This window comes from Adiantum capillus-veneris, chromosome 25, assembly GCF_014529385.1.
Source record: "Adiantum capillus-veneris isolate H3 chromosome 25, ASM1452938v2, whole genome shotgun sequence".
NCBI classification, from domain to species: Eukaryota; Viridiplantae; Streptophyta; class Polypodiopsida; order Polypodiales; family Pteridaceae; genus Adiantum; species Adiantum capillus-veneris.
This window is the reverse complement of record NC_140955.1, coordinates 103358799-103378617: the sequence shown is the minus strand read 5'-3', so window position 1 is coordinate 103378617 and position 19819 is coordinate 103358799. Positions and strand designations below refer to the sequence as shown.

The 19819-nt window shown below is 39.3% G+C and overlaps 1 protein-coding gene across 1 annotated transcript; it reads right to left on the bottom strand.

Moving 5' to 3' along the window:
* Window positions 1–8760: 8760 nt before the first annotated feature.
* LOC147425412 (uncharacterized) lies at window positions 8761–12678 on the bottom strand. Its single transcript, XM_086500442.1, has one exon. The coding sequence runs from the start codon at window positions 11003–11005 to the stop codon at window positions 9320–9322; it is 1686 nt and encodes a 561-aa protein (XP_086356568.1). The 5' UTR covers window positions 11006–12678; the 3' UTR covers window positions 8761–9319.
* Between the last annotated feature and the right edge of the window lie 7141 nt (window positions 12679–19819).

The window sequence follows — 19819 nt, the reverse complement described above, 5'->3', positions numbered from 1 at the left end:
TGTAATTGAAATGGAAATGACACATATACTCTAATTAGAAGTAACTTATGTGTCGCTTGTGAGATCAAATTGTTGTGTCCTCTTAACTTTGGAAATTCATCCCTCTGGATTTTTGAAATTTGGACTATTTCTAATGCCTAGATTCCAATATGTCCAATTGGTTCTCTAAGTTTGACTTTGTGCAATTCTAGTCTTTTGGTTGTCTTGCTCCATTTGAAGTTTGAGGAGATACTATTTCCTAATCATCTATCCTGTAGAAATTTCCCCTTCTCTACCTCCAGTATCAACTAGATGTTGCTTGAATAATGGTTGATTTCCCATTGTATCCAGTGTGCAAGTGGAAAATTTAATGCTTTCAATGTGAATAGTGCTCTCGTAGAACATAGTGTTGCACATAGAAATGGAGAGCTCCCGGGGGGTTCACTATATTTAAGACCACTATATCACGTGCATTCAGGCTCTTTTTCTAAAATCCCTATTCTATGAATTTTCTAGGAAATATAATGAACCCTTTTCTTTTAAATTCTGTAAAAAAAAAATTAGATTTGTAAAAAGCATATCTTTATGTAAATTTATTTTTGTAAGTTTTAAGGGATTTAAATACCCTTCTGTTGAACTCACGTCATAGGTCACATACTATGTAAGGTGAAACCCCCGGGGGAGAGCTTCTCCTTGGTGCTTTTTTTTTTTTCAAGCATGTTACCTCCTATCAGATTTCAAGGGTTGCAAGCAATCATATAGACAGAAGAGTATGTGACCAAGGTCAATGTGTTGCAAAGATTGGATCATGAAGACCAAAAGCATTACCTCCTTGATTGTACATTACCCTCTACTTACCACATTCTACATTCAAATGACCGTGTTTATGTGTCTGATAGTTTAGAGACAATGGAAGATGTTGTCGATGATTCTTGCTATGCTACTCCATGTTCCAAGAATGAGCTCCATTACATTTTAACATTGACATAGATGAAGAGGAAGATGCAATTGTTATGAAGACTTTACAAACAACCAAGTAACCCATAGCCTGCCAGGACACACATACTTTGAGTGATCACACTAGGCAACAATGTTCAAAGGATACACTCATCATTACATGGATAGAAGAAAAAATCAAGTCTTGTAGGTTGTTCAAACTATTAGAGATTTGTGAACCCGCTAAAAGGATAGGTGAGCTCCCAATTGTGTACGATGGAAGTGTTTGTTTTGAGCTAAATCTTATAGGTTGTCCAAACTATTAAAGATTTGTGGACCTCGAAGAAAGTATGTGAGCTCCTAATTGTGTACAATGGCAATGTTTTTTTTTAGCTCCCTCCAACACATGAAAATAAAAGGATGCTCAGCTTGGAGTAGAAATATAACGGTCACTTGTAGTCTTGTTAGCGTAGTTCTAAAGATTGAGAAGGGGGTTCTAGAAAAGTATGAATCTAGCTGCTTGAAAAAATTTATTCCACTCTTTGACTAAAGAAGATGATTTGGAATCCACTGATGCTGGCTTTAATCATTTTCTTGAAGAAATTGGATGCTACTTGTTCAAACTAGGGGATTCAAAGGAATTGTGTCACATAAGAAAGCTATAGAGGGTCAGGTGATATGACAATATACTAATGCTACAAAAGCGTTGTGTTTTTCCATCCTTCCATGGAGGTTGTTTTCCTGGTTAGGGTGGACCTAAGGATAAATGTGACTTGATCAAAATGTCCACCAAAGGACCTGCTTTAGGAGTTGAAGTAGTCAATCGGATGAGGTGAGGAGGGACAAGAGATTTGAGAAGTGCATGGGTGCTAGAACTTTCTAGATTCTTCTAGCTATTGTTCAAATCTTCTTGATACTTCTAGACCCTTCTAGAATCTACTAGATGCTTCTAAAAATTTTAGAATCCTCTAGAACCTTCTAGAATCTTCTAAATCCTTCTAGAATCTTCTAGATATTTCTAGAATCTTCTAATGATGATGCAAGCGATGATGCAAACCATTTCCAATAACCTTTTGATTTTTTCTTGATCTTCTAGAATCTTCCACACAAATCTTCTAGAATATTTCATAATATTCTAGTTCTTTCTTGTAGGAAACTCAAGAAGACTGACCCTCAAACATTCATGACATTACCCTCTCCTCTAGCCGGAGCGGATTTGCTTCTTGGTATGGGGGAGAGGCTTGATGGATGTTGCTGGTGTTTCAATTTTTAGACCAATGACAAGGCTCCAACAATGAAACATGGAAGACTTGATAAATTTGCATAGACTGTGGGAACTAGAGATGATATGTGATTGGATTTACTTGGCCAATTATCTTGAATGGTGGTAACAAATTCCCCCTAGCTAGCAGTGATGCGATGAACGAGGACTGGCATGAAGAGTAAAGGGAAGTGCCATGTCCTGAGGACAGGATCAGTCCACAAAGGAGAGCAAGCCCAAAGCTTTGCGGAAAGATTCGAACTTCTCATGAGACAATGCCTTTGTGAAAAGATATGTAAGGTTGTCTTGTGTTGGCACATAAGCCAAGATGATCTCTCCTACTAAGAGCCTCTCCCTGACATACTGGTAATGCACCTCAATGTGATTTGTGCAAGCATGAAAAAATGGGTTCCTCACAATTGCCAATGCGCTCTGACTGTTAGTGTAGATGATGTTGGCAATGTCTTGTCCAACACCCAAATCAACCATAAGGCATCTGAGCCATACACACTCAACCATAGCTATGAAGACTGCCTTGTACTCAATCTCACAACTGGAAGTGGCCACAGTAGGTTGCTTCTTGCTCAACCATGAAATACATGAACTGTCAAGCATGAAACAAAAACCACTTGTAGACACTTGTGTGTCATAACAACAAACCTAATCTCAGCCCAAAAAAACATGTAAATCTTGCGACAATGATCCCCCCTTTGGATAAAACAAGCCAAGACGCAAAGTGCCACTCAAGTAGCAAAAAATCCTCTTGATTGTCTACGATATACCAATGCTTAGACCCTAGGCTATGCATAAATCTGCTGACCTGCTAGAGTGCAAACTGAATATTTGGCCTCATGTTGCATACATAAATGAGGTAGCCAATAGCAGTTTGGTAAAGAGTGACATCAGCAAGATTACCAACATCATGTAGACTCAACTTCAAACCGGTTTCCATGGGAGTGGCAATAGGTTTGCAATCCTCAAGACCAAACTTACATAGCAATGTCTCTATGAAACTTTTCTAACACATGGAAATACCACCATCACACTGCTTAAACTTCACGCCCAAGTAATGATGCAATAACCCCAAATCTTTCATCTTGAAAGTAGCTTTCAAGTCGGCCTTAAATTCAGCAAGATGTGCCTCATTGGGACCAGTGATGAAAAAATCATCCACATAAAGAACAACAATGAGAAGTGCATCGCTCTCATGGTGACATACAATGTGCTTTTTTGTTGGACTGTTACAAAAGCCTTGTTTGACCAAATGAGTATCAGCTTTCTCATACCAAGCACGAGGAGATTGCTTCAACCCATACAAAGCCTTCTTACATCTGCACACTTTGTCCTCTTGTCCTTTCTTGACAAAACCACGAGGCTGCATTGCATAGAATTCCTCAAAAATGTCACCATTCAAGAAAGCAGTGACAATATCGGATTGATGTACTTCCCAACCAAAATGAGTTGCCAATGCACATAGAAAGCGAACATTAGTCATACGACAAGTGGGAAAAAAAATTTCTTCAAAATCTATGCCTTTCTGTTGCGCATAGCCTTTTGCAACATGGCGATCAAAGGCTCACCATCCGGCCCGAGGAGATCACCTAATAAAAATGTAACCTATCACGTGAGTTCAATAGAAGGATATTTAAAGTTCTTGAAAATTACAAAAATATATATACAGAAGGGCATTATTTTTTCAAATTTGAAAAAAACTTACAGATTTTAAAAGAAAAGGGTACATTATATTCTTAACAAAATTCACAGATAAGGGGTTTTACAAACATGTCTTGAATGCACGTGATATGGTAGTTTTACACATAGTGAGCCCCTCGAGCCATCCGGCTTGCGTTTCAACTTGTAAACCCACTTTGTACCAATGGCCTTTTTGCTAGGAGGCAAATCACATAAATTCCATGTGTCATTTTTTATAAGTGTATCATATTCTGATTGCATGGCAGCTATCCAAGTTTTCAAATTTTGTGCTTCATCAAAAGATAGGGGTTCCTCTATATCACATACACTAGACACAACCAAAGCATAACAATCTGATGCATAATTAAGAGAGCATGGCAAGAACCTGAATGAGTACGAGTAGACAAAGGTGCATCCAATTTACTTTCATGCAAAGTGTGCACCAGCCATTTTGGCATACCTCTAGCCTACTCATTTTCAGCCCTTTCCTCATCAAGTACATCATGTACATTTGCATCAATAATAAGCTGATCTATAACATTTTTAGAAACCCCCATAGGCTGTACATTTTTCTCATTTGAATTTACAATTGAACTTCCACCATTGAAAAGAGGGAATAAAATGTCATAAGTGTCCTATGAGCTTTTATTACTCTCTCTAGTACATGACAGCAAAGGCTAAACAGAATCTTCCACAAACACAACATCATGTAAGACCAAAATACGCTTTTGTTTGCGGATGGTACAACTTGTAACCTTTGCTTTCAACACTATAACCAACAAAAATACATTTGACAGCCTTATCATCCAATTTTTTGCGTTGCGCTTGTGTCATTAAACCATAAGTAAACCAACCAAAAACACGCATGTGCTCAATAGATGGCTTTCTATCATGCCATTTGCAGCAGTAAGCACAATCTTTCCAACTCCTTGAACAAGGTAAGAGGCATTGCTGGCAAAAGTCACCATATTCCCATGAGGGACAGACTCAATAGAGAAATAAATCACGATGTGAGGTAATGTGCTTTGTAGCACCACTGTCAAAATACTACAATAAGTGACATATATACATCATGGACAATAGAATCATAAGTGCACTCTACACTAAATGCCCATTCTGCATCAACATCAGCACCACAATCTCTTGTGATAGAAGACTCTAGAATCATTGTATTTGTATTGTACCATGTAGTGGATCCAGTCTCTTTCTTCTTAGCCTCTTTTGCCTTCAGTTTCAGACACTGCTTGATCAAGTGATCATTAGCTTTACAATAATGTCAACACATCTTCTTTTTGCCCTTATCACCAGAATTGTCAGACGAAGTGCTACCAGCAGAAGCATTAGGAACATAAGTTTTGCCACTGAGCAGAACCATAAGAAGTGGTTACATTGTTGTTTCCGCCTTTTCTTTGAGCTGCAATAAAAGCCTGTCATATATACTGTCTAGTCCTTTTTTTTTTAAAAGTGACTCTTGCAACAGCAATGTGCATAATGCATCAAACTTGACAACTTCAAGATTTCCTTGGGTGATAAGTCTCCAAGTACTAGTAAAAGTCTGGTAAGAATTTGGCAAAGCATCAAGAATATTTTGCATAAGTGAACTATCAGAAATGACTTCTCCTACAGAAATTAGTTGCTCATTAACATCCTTAACACCAGCAAGAAAAGTGTCCATTTCATCTTCCTCATGCATAATCTTTGATTCCAACTCTTTACGCAGGAAAGCAATTTTAGCCTCATTGCGGGTTGCATAAAGACCTGCTAGAATATCCCAAGCCTGTTTTGCATATTTTTTTGAACAGATGTGAGGAGTGATAGTGCACTTCTCACACAATGTAAGCAATGCATGAGCCTGCACATCTCTTACATCCCAACAAGCCGCTCAGCCGCTTTGACAGCGGCAACCCTGGCAACAAACCTGGAGTATCCTCAACATCACCTGCATCCACATTACCAGGATGTACATCAATGCCCTGCACAATGTTCTAAACTCCCCTTGATACAAGTACATGTTGTGTCATGTAAGCCCACATAGGGTAATTGTCCCCATCCAATCTGTCCTCAGTAGCAAACATCGTGAACACATCTGTGTTGTTGTCAGCCATGGAAAATGCCTGCACCTAATGTAAAAATTTCTCGAAATGAGGAGAAATAAAGTGAGACCAGCATGTGCTATATAGCACAACCCGTAGTAGGCTGTATGAGACTTGTTATGCAGTAGGTAACACTGATAGAAATTCTGCAAAAAATGATAAAATTGCATGTGCAGACCTGGCTGTAGTGGAAATGAAGGTTGAAATGAGCCTGAAATGAAATTCTGAGCAGACCAAGCTCTTCGTGCTTACCCAATTTTTTTGTCGACCTGCTGACGCTTGCCAAAGCTCGTTGAAATTTGAGAAAACAAGCAGGGGTGTTCTGGCGATGTTGGCGACTAAGCCTGGGAGGACGTGACCTGCTCTGATACCAATTGTTGGAATTAGGGTTGCAAAGAAACGCACACAGCTTGGGAAGACAAAGGAAACTCAAGGCACACAATAGAGAGTGTATTACTTAGTGTGCAATGGAAAGATAGATAGCCCCAGAGTGATGGGAGTATATACAATGCACGGGGGGAAAATCCTCCTAAAGAGAGAAAAATATCCCTGGAAGTCCTAGTGTGTTCACACATATCACTACCACATGTATATGGTAATAGATTATGCATTGAAGACACCGCTCTAATACTTGATTCACCCCCTTTGTTCGTCCATCACTCTGTGGATGATTGAATGAAGAGAGAGAAATATTTATTGATTGAAGCTCGAACAAGCTTTTCCAAAAACTTGTTATCAAGTGTGGACCTTGATTTGAAACAATGTCACTTGGTAGCCCATGATAGCAGTAAATACCCTCAAAGAAAAGCTTTTCTATTCCTTCCCCAATGAATAAAGAAGGGTGATAGCCTTGTTGTAGCTTGTGAAGCTTGGTTTCTACAACTACTTCTCCAAAGCCTGTTGAGAGAATTGCGTCAATGAGACTAACTTGAGAAGCACCATCCGGGTAAAGCTTTGGTTGCATGCATATAAATAGCTTAACTTATTGAAATACTCCTTTAAACTTTGATCTTGCCTTGTCATTCTTTTCAAGTGGGTTGACCTTGCGCCCCATCGTTTTTTGTGGTGGACTAACTAAAACCACAATTTGATTTTTGTACATATTTGCTTCACGTAGTTTCTGGACTAGAGGTTGAAGTTATTGCACCATTGGACATGGCACGTGTGGTTTCTCTACTTGCCCCACTAAACTAGCTAAAATTATGGATGGATTTTGGCACAATATCTTAAACTCAACGTTCAAGGTCTTGCACCACTCAACTTGGCACATATGGTTGCTCTATTTTTCATCGTGCATGCAACTCCTGGATTTGGTTGTTGTAACTTTTGCAAGTTGGATACTACACCTTCCAATATGGGCTCCATGCTTCAGCAAAATCAATAATTTCAGTCTTACCAAACTATTATCAGCACGTCTAAGGGTGCTCACAATATATAAGGTCTTGACATTTGATTATAAACTTGATCTTCATTACAAGACTTAATACTTAATTGACAAACTTGCTTAACAAACTTGGACTACAAAGTTTGAATTACAAGGCGAAACTTGATTACAAGAACAAGACTTGTTAACAAGACAAGGACTAGAAGAGGACTACTCATGTTATGAGCCCGTCTTAAGCTAGAAGAGAGCGAAAGGAGGCGCTCACAATACACAAGGACATATATGAAACTTGAATACAAATTTAATCTTGATCAAAAGGCTCAATACTTGATTAACAAACTTGCTTACAAAACTTGGACTACAAAGCTTGAATTACAAAGCAAGACTTGACAAAAAGGACAAGACTCGATCACAAGATAAGCACTAGAAGAGGGCTTACCTCACACGAGCCTGACAACTAGTGTTGAGAAGACTGAGGGGCTTATAGCCCAAGACCTCTATTTATACGAAAATCTTAAGGAGGTTAAGAATCTTCTAGGTTCTTCCTCAAGCTTAAGGATGTTAAGAACCTTCTAGGTACTTCCTCAAGCTTCTAAAATTTTCAATATTCTTTAAGCAACTTCTAGAATCTTCTTGATACTTCTAGAATCTCTTAGAATCTATTATATGCTTCTATAACCTTTTAGAATCTTCTAGACTCCTCTAGATGTTGTAGAACCTTCTATTGATGATCAAGTGATGATGTAGGCAACGACATAAGCGACGATTGAAGCCAAACTCTAGAACCTTTCATAACTTTCCTCAATCTTCTAGAACCTTCCAGACAATTCTTCTAGCATCTTCCAAAAGCTTCTAGAATCTTGTAGTGATTTTTTGTAGGAAACTCAAGAAGATTGACTCTCAAGCATCCGTGACATATACAAGAGTTTGTTTCAAGGTTGGGGCTTGTGTCAGTGATGAACTCTATGTACTTGTTTTGAATATTGTAGTGGTTCTTGGTAGGTTTCCCTACACTATAACATTATGTAACTTTTCCCACTATTCACTTCATCATCTTCACTTGTATGCTACCCACATGGTTTACCGTCCATCTTTGGTAAGTGTTGATTATTGTAACGTAAACTATATACACCAATGTGTAACTTTTATGACAAGAAGACAAAAGTGGCAAAAAGCTCAAAAAACAGTTTCAATTGCTAAAGCACAAAAATAAAATTTCACAAATAAAATGCACCAGGTTGAAAGAGTTGACAAGCATGAACTAGGAGCGAGAGCAAGCATGGAACTACAAATAGTGCAATGTTCTTCTATTGGTTTGATCTATTGGTTTGAGTTGTGCGTTGCATGGAAAAGTGAGAGTTATTCTTTTGATAGAGGCTAAAGTCATATACCTTTTAGAAATAGCTTAACAAGGATAGTGTTGAAATGTGTATATATACATGGAGATTCATAGTGAAACAATACACATGTTACATATGTGCGCGAGAAAGAGAGACATAGGTTGGATTCACATAAGGTGACGGTAGAAATTGGAAAAGCTTGTAAACCAACAAAAAAGTGTCATGTGGGCCTTGCTGTTCACACAGGGCGGCGAAAAAGTGAGATGGAGAGTGCCATATCGTGGAAGAGAAAAAGGGGATTTGTTCCTCCCCCCCTCAGAAGTTCTTTCTTCCACCTTGGCAAAAAGTGCCATGTTGGCAGCAATCACATTAAACTAAACCTCCCACCCCTTTTTCCACACTTGTCTCCTCATGTTTCTTCCACAGCCTCCAAGCGTTCACATAAGACGGTGGTAAGAAATTGCCTCGCATTTTCCTCCGACATTAATGTGAACACATGGACAATGGAAGAGAACGTTTTGAAGCTTTTCCACTCGGAAGAGCTCATAAAGTGTCATGTTTTCGGTCGGTGTTATGTGAACCCAGCCAATATAGACATGAAGTGTAGCTCTTATTCGATGCATATAAAACAGAGCTAGCGATGGAGAGGGATGGACCACACGTTCACTTTGGAGTCGAGGCCACCGCTGTACACAACTACTCCGGTGTCATGATGAGCACAATCGCCATCGCCAGCTATGTTAATAGCGTAGTCAGATGCAGGACACAGTACGGAAACAATGGATTTGACAGGTCCTTCGTGGCCTGCGAGCACTGCCAGGCACGTGTACTCCCAAACTGATGTTTCCACGGTCTCATGCAGGGCGGCGCCAGGCCCGTAATCCCCGCTGCGGCGCTGTGTCGGTCGGCCGGGAGTGCCATAGTCGCCACTGCGACGCCGCTCCGGTCTATATTTGTTAGCCGTCCTCCTCCAAATTCTGATGGTCTTATCTGCAGAACTGCTGCACACTATATTGTTCCCCACTGTACTCACTGACAGCACAGCCCTTGTGTGGCCCATTATCACCTTCCTCATCACAAAGCTAACACCGCTGGCCACTGCTCTATTATGCCGACTCACCCTCCTCAACCCTGCTAACGACCCACTCTCATGCTTGCTTAAATCATTTGCAGTGCTGCTTTCCTCCTTTCCTTCTCCTCCCTTCAATCCCTGATCCCCACTCACACTCCTGCTGTGATCAATGCTATTATACGAAAAGCTCACCCTTGCTTGAGGCTTATTGTATACCCTTTTCCATGCTATCATAGCCCCATCCGAGCCCCCAGAATATAGAATTTTCCCATTCGCAGACACCGCCAGCGCGTTCACCGCAGCTCTTTGCCCATGCAGCGTGGTTAGCAAGCTGTGTTTTGTCTTCTTCACCGAGAATTCTCGCCTCAACCATAGCTTGATACTGCAATCGGCCGACGCTGTCACTAGCACAGACCCATCAACCACAATCATTGCATTGATAGCATCATTGTGAGCATAGAAGGACTCTATGCATTTATAACTATTTAAGCTCCACACTTTCACTGTCTTGTCCCACGAAGCTGAGTATAGGACACTAGGAGTGCATGATTCATGCCCATTGCCATGGACAATATTCCCCTGCCAGGTTCTGCCTCCCATTGCGAGCGCACTTATTGTATCCGCATGCTCCATCCATAGCTTCTTCTTATGCCGCCGCACTTGTACATACTTTCTGTTTGACAGCATGCTCTTCAAAACATGGTCCAACCTAGGCAACACGGCCTGCAGCTTATGCTTGCATGGAGTATCACCATTCCCCACTCTCTTCCAAACCCTTATCTTGTTATCTTGATGGGCACTATACAGTTTGCCACCAAAGGTCATCAATGCCTTCACCATTCCATTTCCACTACCGAAGCGATCCAGTTCTTGAAAGAAAGGAGCCTTAAACACTCTTATGTCAGTGCTAGCTGATGCAGAGTACAAAAGATCTCCTGCAACTGCTAGGGCTAAAACTTGGTCTTTGTGTTGTCCTATGGTGGCAATGCTAAGTCTGAGGCCAGAAGATATATCTAGTGATCCTGGTGGGGCTACTTTATGCAGGGCAGCAGCTTGGAGGTGTACAGCCACATTCTCCTCATCTTTCCCATCGGCCCCCTCAATGGCTTTGTCCCAATAACTACCGTCGTCAAGCATTTTCTGCGGTCGATCTTTTTGGCCAACAGTTGTGCAGAGTAGCTGAGGAGCATGCTTCCCTGCAACATAAGCGTTGACAATGTTCTGCAAGGGGGTGATCGGGATCCTCATACTGAAATAAGTTTGCCTTTTTTGAATGTATGTAGGGGGGCTAAATATATGTAGCTAGCAATCAATCTTGTCACACAGTATATTACATGCAAGTTGAATATGGGGCGGGAGAATGCAAAAAAAATTAAGGCCGGGGTGCTGTGGCTAATTAAACAAGTGCAATGTGCTAATTATATAGAGGGAAAGCTCTCTAAATATGCTTCCCTGATTGCTACGCTTGTAAATTGAAGTAGGAGACGACTAGCAAGAAAAAGACCGCATCACGTCACGTACTTCTCAATGGGCACAATATATATTGCTTTCCACTCCCGCCACTTGTCACCTTAGAAGAGCCGCTCCCCACAGCCCTTTTCTAAACATGCACCTTTGTTTGGCATACACCTAGCACCTTTATTCTAATGATAGTCTTTCTATTCAGGTGCTACACACGTGGCACTTTATCCAGTTGTCAGTCATTAGCCAAACTTTTCTAACCAAAACAAGAACGAACAAAAAAAAAAGTGACTAATAATTAAACCCCCATCACAGACAAGTAGAGTTCAAACTTGTCTATCTATCATCGGAGAGTGATATCTCAAGTGCGTAATTTGTAAGTGTATGCTTGATCATCACACAAATATCAGGCAAAATATCAGATGTTTGCACACATGGCACCCCATCCGCATCTAGTGTCCAATCAACTCTTTTTGACGAAAGCAAGAAAAGGTGAACCAAATTTGACTAATATATATTCAAGCATAGACAAGTAGAGCCTCCAACCTAGTGTATCTATCATCAGATAATGACATTTCAAATACTTCATTTGTAGGTGTATATTTAATCAAATTGTACAAATATAAGGTAAAATATATGGACAAGAAAAGAACAAATGAACATAATGTCACTGATATTTATGTGCCCATCATACACAAGTAGTCTTTCACACTAGTGTATCTATCATTCAAGAGCGACTTCTCAAGCACTTTGTTGGAGTGTGTATGTTTCTTTTGTATTTCTGGCACACATGCACTTCTATTGGGCATGGCTATATTCTACATTCAAACCCTCTATTCTGGTACTAATAATCTTTCTATTTTGTACATTACACAAATATCAGGCAAAATATCAGGTGTGTTACACATGTGCATGGCATCCCTTTCGCATCCAGTTGTTAATCATTAACCGATTTTTTAAACCAAAACAATGTGACTGATATTCAAATGACCATCACAGACAAGTAGAACCTCCAGCCTTGTGTATCTATTGTTGGAGACTGAAATCTCAAGCGCATTATTTGCAAGTATGTGCTTTAGCATCACACAAATATCTAGTAAAATATCACGTGCTTTGCACATATCACATGCTTTGCACATGTGGCACCTTATGTGTCCAGTGTCCAATCAACTCCTTTTTATGAAAGCAAGAACAAACGAACAAAATTTGACTAATATTCAAGCACCCATCATAGACAAGTAGAGCCTCCAACCTAGTATATATCATCAGAGAGTGACATCTCAAATACTTTATTAGCAGGTGTATGTTTAATCAAATTGTATAAATATAGGGTAAAATATCTCACAAGAAAAGAAAATTTTATAAACATAATGTAAGTAATATATAGGCGCCCATCATAGACAAGTAGAGTCTTTGAACCTAGTGTATCTATCAGCGAATAGTAACTTCTCAAGCACTTTGGTCAAGTGTGTATATTTCACCATGTATGTTTGAGTGTATCTCTCTCTCTCTCTCTCTCTCTCTCTCTCTCTCTCTCTCTCTCTCTCTCTCTCTCACACACACACACACACACACACACACACACACACACATTTTCTATTTCAATGTCCTATTGGGCTATTCAATTAAATGGATATGTTGCTGTGTAGTTTTCTTTGCTTGAAAGTTGAAGACAACATTGGTAGAATCAATGCAAATTCCAGCTGCTGTTTTGGTTGATTTGTTGAGGATAATATGCCTAATTTTCAAGTTATAGAAGCCAGATCTGATTTTAAGTGAAAGAAAGCATTAAAGAGTTTTGATCTGCTTTTATTTTCAAGTTAAAGAAGCTTGCTCTGGTTTTGAAGAAAGCATCGAAGATTTTTTTTATCTAGAACTCTTTTGAACTACTTACAATCAGCAATCAATTTGCCAGGTTCCTTTCATCTATAAAAGCTTTTTTCATACACATAAAATTCATTTCATATGCATGATCAATGAACCTTTAAGCACTAAAGCAGGACGCACTGAAAGGTGTTCAAAAGGTATCTAATATCTTACCTAATACCTGTGGATGAGGCAGATTGTTTAGAGTTAGGCATATGATACCTATTGGGAATCTACTTCTAGCTTTTATCTTTTGATAGCTCTCCAAACGCTATTAGTATCTGATTATTATCTAATAGATTTTAATAGATGATAACTATCTAAGAGTTGTATAATAGTTGTTATAGATGCTAGTATTGAAACCAAATTAGCTACATGGTAGCTATTGAAAAGTAATTACTTGCTAATAGCTTTCAAGTGGCTATCACATAGCTATCATATTTATGTACTAGAAGTAAGTTGTTACAAATAGCTACTCTTGGTTGCTATTTGATGTCTAATAGCTGATGGAAATGCTATTAGTGAAGAAAAATGTTCAAAGCTTTTCATTGATAAGTTCTTCAGCACGCTAACTATTTCAGTCTTGATGGTTCTTCAGGTGGACCCCACCTCCATACACAAAAATCAAGCATGAGAAAGTGTCACGGTATGAAAAGACAAGAGTTCATGAACTATACAATCTCATCTCGGTTGGGGTGGACAATCCTCAACTAATAGATGTTACAAAAAAAAGATTGGTTGTTAGTGTTCACGGCACTACGAAAAAAAGGATAGAAGGTAAAGCTTCGAACCATTTGGCCAGAGTTTTACAACAAATTTATGATGTTGTGTCCTATGGTCTACCAAGAGTTACCTGTAAATGGTGAGTGACGTGTTGCATGGTTCACAACAGCCTTTACATTTGAAAACTATCAACGAGAGCAAAGTTGGCACTTGAGAAGTCAAAATACCACGTTGCTGGTGCATTGGTGGCTGAGAACTTAGTTAATTATGTGGAATCACATAAGCAAGGGATTTCCAATAAAGTGGCAAGCATTTTGACACACATAAATGAGGGTGAAATAGTCAGCAAGTCAAAATTGGTAGGTGCTTTATCTAAGCCAAATACGGATAGGTTGAATAGTAAGCATATTGATTTGGAAACATCTATGCCTTTTGATGTACAAGCTAGAATCAAGGATGTTGAGAGTGGAATAGAACGTATTGCCAAAGACATGCAACAAGCACAACTGGATATGAAGGTTTATTCAACGGCTGCAACTTTTTGCAAGAGTTACAAAATGCACGACAAGATTTGCATACACTTGAGGTTGGTCAAAATGTGTCTCTGGAGAGGCAGATGGAGTTGCAAGCTATCATCACTACAAATGCACAAGCTCTTAGTGTTCTTCGTGTTAGTGAGTTTAGCACAATAAACAAGGATGTTGTTTTAGCTTTACAGGTTATCATCGCTACTCTTAAGATCTTATCGATCTCAAATGCTTTTGAACATTATTTACTATTTTTATGTCTATTTTTACATACAAGAGAAGCAAGGAAAGATGAATATGCTTTTGGGGTGCCTTAAAGAGTATGAGGCCTTTGTTAGCAATGCTCTTTCTTAGTTGCAACAAGGTAAGGGACCCATGTTCTAACCAACAGCTCTTATGCCTAGGGTATCTCAAGAAGAACTTACCATTGTGCAGCCCTATACAGCTTGCAGCTTGGGTTTACAAGATGAAATGGTTGTGTGTGTTTGCATGTTACCATGAAAATACCCTAACCACATCTTTTTATTTTCCACGTTGTGTATGTGTAATGATGTTTTCTTGTCAAAGGAATGCAACCAAGAGATCCCTCATGCTGTGAAGATGATGTTTAATGCAAAGACAACACTCGCTATTGAAACCTTTATAGAAACATGTAATCCACTAGTTATACTCTAAATATTGCTAACTTTATCTGTTACATGTTTAGTCATTGATTGTGCTAGTTTTTTAGCCAAAAACTATCTTCTAGCTATTTGATATTTGTAATACATCAATTCGACACGAATTGGGTGGGGGGGAGATGTGACAAATAATTATTACTATTAGATAGGAGCCTACTAGTTGTCCGATAGCTATTATCAAATATTCAATAATTACTAGCTATTGATATCTGCTAGCTTCTTAACATATGAATATTACAATGTATTAACAACTATGACCTGATATTCAATAGTTATTAGCTACTAATAGTGTTGGGTTTCCAAGCCCATGGGAATTACCCCTTATGGGAGCATGCAGATGAACTGCACTCTTTTAGAAGCTTTGCATGCATGGTTACAATCCTTCATATATTGAAAAAGCTTTTGAACTAATAATATAGCGTGTATTTTTGTTTCTCTCTCTCTCTCTCTCTCTCTCTCTCTCTCTCTCTCTCTCTCTCTCTCTCTCTCTCTCTCTCTCTCTCTCTCTCTCTCTCTCTCTCTCTCTCTCTCTCTCTCTCTCTCTCTCGTTTGTTTGTTCTCTTGCCTTGCACGCTCCTCATGGCTGCATGCCATCACCCTCCATAGCCCTCTAAGCCTAACAAATAGCTACTAGCTTCTTAGCATATAAATATTTGATGAGCATTTTGCTAGCTATCAAACAACTATTGGACATTGATAGTTGTACAAAAGGTACTAGATAGTAGATTCTAGCACTTAAATATGTAAAGTATGTCTCAATTATCTATTAGCTCTACTGATAGCTATCAAATAGCTAAACATACTAGTTATTAATAGAAATTTTCTTTTAGGACATAACTATGACAACTGTTATTAGCTTGTATGTTTTCAAAAGCTACCATATAGTTATGTACACATAATTTGATTCATTAATAGCATTTTAAAGAGCTACCAGTCATCAAATAACTTTCAAGACTAGTTATTTATAACAAATGGCTTCTAGGACCTAAAGATGGTAGCTATGTGATATCTACTTGATAGCTTTTCAATGGCTATTGGCAATTAATAGCTAGCATATATCTATTTCCAAACAAATTGGTTCACTAATAGCATGTTCAACAGCTATTACACATCGTATAGCTACTAAGAGTAGTTATTTATAACAACTTTCTTCTAGGAAATAAATATGATAGCTATATGATAACTATTAGACAACTATTAGCAGTCATAGATTTTCAATAGTTGTCATGTAGTTATGTCCAAACAATTTGCTTCACTAATATCACTCTCTATAGAAATTAGACATCAAATAGCTATCAAGAGTAGCTATTTATAACACCTTACTTTTAGGACAAAAATATGATAGGCATGTGATAGTTACTTGACAAATATCAACAGACATCTATTAGCAAGTAATAGGGACTCAGACAAGAGTAATGCGTGTGCTAGTCTCCACCCAACCATGCTATCTTCTATCCTCCCCCTAGCGTACAAACTGTTCAGCCGTGCCGATGGCCTTGCTCGTAGGACCCGTGTCCTTACATTACCCCCCCCCCCCTTGGAGAATCATTTTCGTCCTCGAAAATGAACATAGAAAAAAGTTTCTTAAGTGCGGAGACATTCTCCCATGTAGAACCTTCTTCAAGTCTATCTAGCCGATTTACCAACACCTGTCGTCTGACATGATGTCTGGGGTGCGAAGCTCATGAGAATCAAAATCTTTTCGGGTTCATGAGGGATGCTTGGTGGTTTGATAAGGTCAACTAACACACATATGTCAATGAAATTATCATTTTGTCAGGAAAAACAGGATGAACTCGTGAGTGCTGTGAAGAGCTAACTTATGACCTATACGTTTGAGAATGTTAAATGATCCACAATATCATGATGAAAGTTTAGCAACAATTCCCGTCTTCAAAATTTCTGAATGATCCGAAACTTTGAGGAAAACCTTGTCTTCTTCTTTAAAAGTAGCAAGACGATGATGCTCATTTGTGTACTTCTTATATCGATCTTGAGCTTGCTTAACATTCTGTCGAGCAACTCGAAGCATATCAAAATGGTCTTGGAGAAAATCCTTCACTTGTTGTATCTTCTCCTTAGCCAACCCCATCGTAACGGGTGATCTAGGTTGAAAACCATATAAAAGCATAAATGGACTAAACCCTGTAGTCACATGCTTTGAACTATTATAAGCAAATTCCAATATAGGTAAGGAGTCTTCCCAACTGGTTTGCTTCTTGCTAACATACACTCGTAGTATATCCTCTAGCACTTGATTAACTCTTTTGGTTTGACCATTTGTTTTTGGATGATCAGTTGTACTAAGATTAAGTGTAGTTTCCAACTTTTGAAACACAACTCTCCTGAAGTGATTATCGAACTTTTGATCTCTGTCACTAATGATACTAGCTGAAAGACCGTAGACTCTATATATATGCTCTACAAATAGCCATGCTAATTCTAGCATCTTAATCGTGGTCTTAGTGGGAATGAATCGACCCATCTTTGTTAGACGGTCTACAATTACACATATGGCATCATGGCCACGAATTGTAGTAGGTAGTCCTACTACAAAATCCATAAAGATACTCTCCCACTTACCTTGTGGAATCTCTAAAGGATGTAAAATGACACCTACCTTGACGGACTTTGCCTTATTAACTTGGCATTATTAGCAGTTTAGTACGTACTCTTCAACATCATGATGTAGGCCTGGCCAATAAAATTATCGTTGAATTAAGGCGTATGTCTTACGAATACCTGGATGATCATCTCTTGGATATTGTGACACTCAAATAATATTTGGTGCCTAGTGTCGAGTGGACCTTTGGTACACATATTCTACCCTTGTGGAGTAAGTGTCCATTATCAATGGAAAAATTCTTCCATCACTTAAGCTCTTCCTGAGTAGGGGTGGAGCTATTGTTGGAATTAGGGTTGCAAAGAAACACACAGAGCTTGGAGAAGACGAAGGAAGCTCAAGGCACATAATAGAGAGTGTTTTACTTAGTGTGCAATGGAAAGATAGATAGCCCTAGAGTGATGGGCGTATATACAATGCACAGGGGAAAAAACTTCAAGCTTCTCACGAGACAATGCCTTTGTGAAAAGATCTGCAAGGTTGTCCTGTGTTGGCACATAAGCCAAGATGATCTCTCCTGCTCAGAGCCTCTCCCTGACATAGTGGTAATGCACCTCAATGTGCTTTGTGCGAGCATGAAAAACTAGGTTCCTCGCAACTGCCAATGCGCTCTAACTGTCAGTGTAGATAGTGTTGGCAGTGTCCTCTCCAACACCCAAATCAGCCAAGGCGTCTGAGCCATACACACTCAACCGTAGCTGTGAAGACTGCCCTGTACTCAGCCTCACAACTCGAAGTGGCCAAAGTAGGTTGCTTCTTGCTCAACCATGATATACATGAACTGCAAGGCATGAAACTGCAGTGGCAATAGGTTTGCAATCCTCAAGTCCAAACTTACATAGCAATGTCTAATTGATGTACATCCCAACCAAAATGAGATGCCAATGCACATAGAAAACGCACAGTAGTCATACGACAAGTGGGAGCAAAAGTCTCTTCATAATCTATGCCTTTTTGTTGTTCATAACCCTTTGCAACAAGGCGAGCCTTATGGCGATCGATCTCGATCACCATCCGGCTTGTGTTTCAACTTGTAAACCCACTTCGTACCAATGGCCTTTTTGCCAGGAGGCAAATCACAAGGCAATACCACCATCACAGAGCTTAAACTGTATACCCAAGTAATGATGCAACAGCCCCAAATCTTTCATCTTGAAAGTAGCATTCAAATCAGCCTTAAATTCAGCAATGTGTCTCTCATTTGGTCCAATGATCAGCAAATCATCAACATAAAGAACCACAATGAGAAGTACATCACCCTCATGCTTTACATACAATGTGCTTTATGTTGGACTGTTACGAAAGCCTTGTTTGACCAAATGAGTGTCAGCTTTCTTATACCAAGCACGAGGAGATTGCTTCAACCCATACAAAGCCTTGTTACATTTGCACACTTTGTCCTCTTGTCCTTTTATGACAAAACCACGAGGCTGCGTTACATAAACTTCCTCAAATATGTCACCATTCAAGAAAGCAGTTACAATGTCTAATTGATGTACATCCCAACCAAAATGAGCTACCAATGCACATAGAAAATGCACAGTAGTCATACGACAAGTGGGAGAAAAAGTCTCTTCATAATCTATGCCTTTTTGCTGTGCATAACCCTTTGCAACAAGTCGAGCCTTATGGCGATCGATCTCACCATCCGGCTTGCATTTCAACTTGTAAACCCACTTCGTACCAATGGCCTTTTTGCCAGGAGGCAAATCACATAAAGTCCATGTGTCATTTTCTATAAGTGCATCATATTCTGATTGCATGGCAGCCATCCAATTTTCTGAATTTTGTGCTTCATCAAAAGTCAGAGGCTCCTCAACATCATGTAAGATAGACACAGCCAAAGCATAACAATCCGATGCATAAGATGCATGGCGAGAGCCTGAACGAGTACAGCTAGACAAAGGTGCATCCAATTTACTGTCACGCAAAGTGTGCACCAGCCATTTTGGCATACCTCTAGCTTGCTCGTTTTTAGCCCTTTCCTCATCAAGTACATCATGTACATCTGCATCAGTAATAGGCTGATCTAAAACATTTTCAGAAATCCCCATAGGCTGAACATTTTCCTCATTGGAACTTACATTCGTATTTCCACCACTGAAAAGAGGCAACAAAGTGTCATAAATTTCCTGTGAGCTTACATTACTGTCTCTAGTACATGACAGCAAGGGCTGAACAG

Bases quoted from the DNA above. Each gene is read 5' to 3' on its own strand.
- LOC147425412 (XM_086500442.1), bottom strand. From the start codon at position 11,005: ATGAGGATCCCGATCACCCCCTTGCAGAACATTGTCAACGCTTATGTT.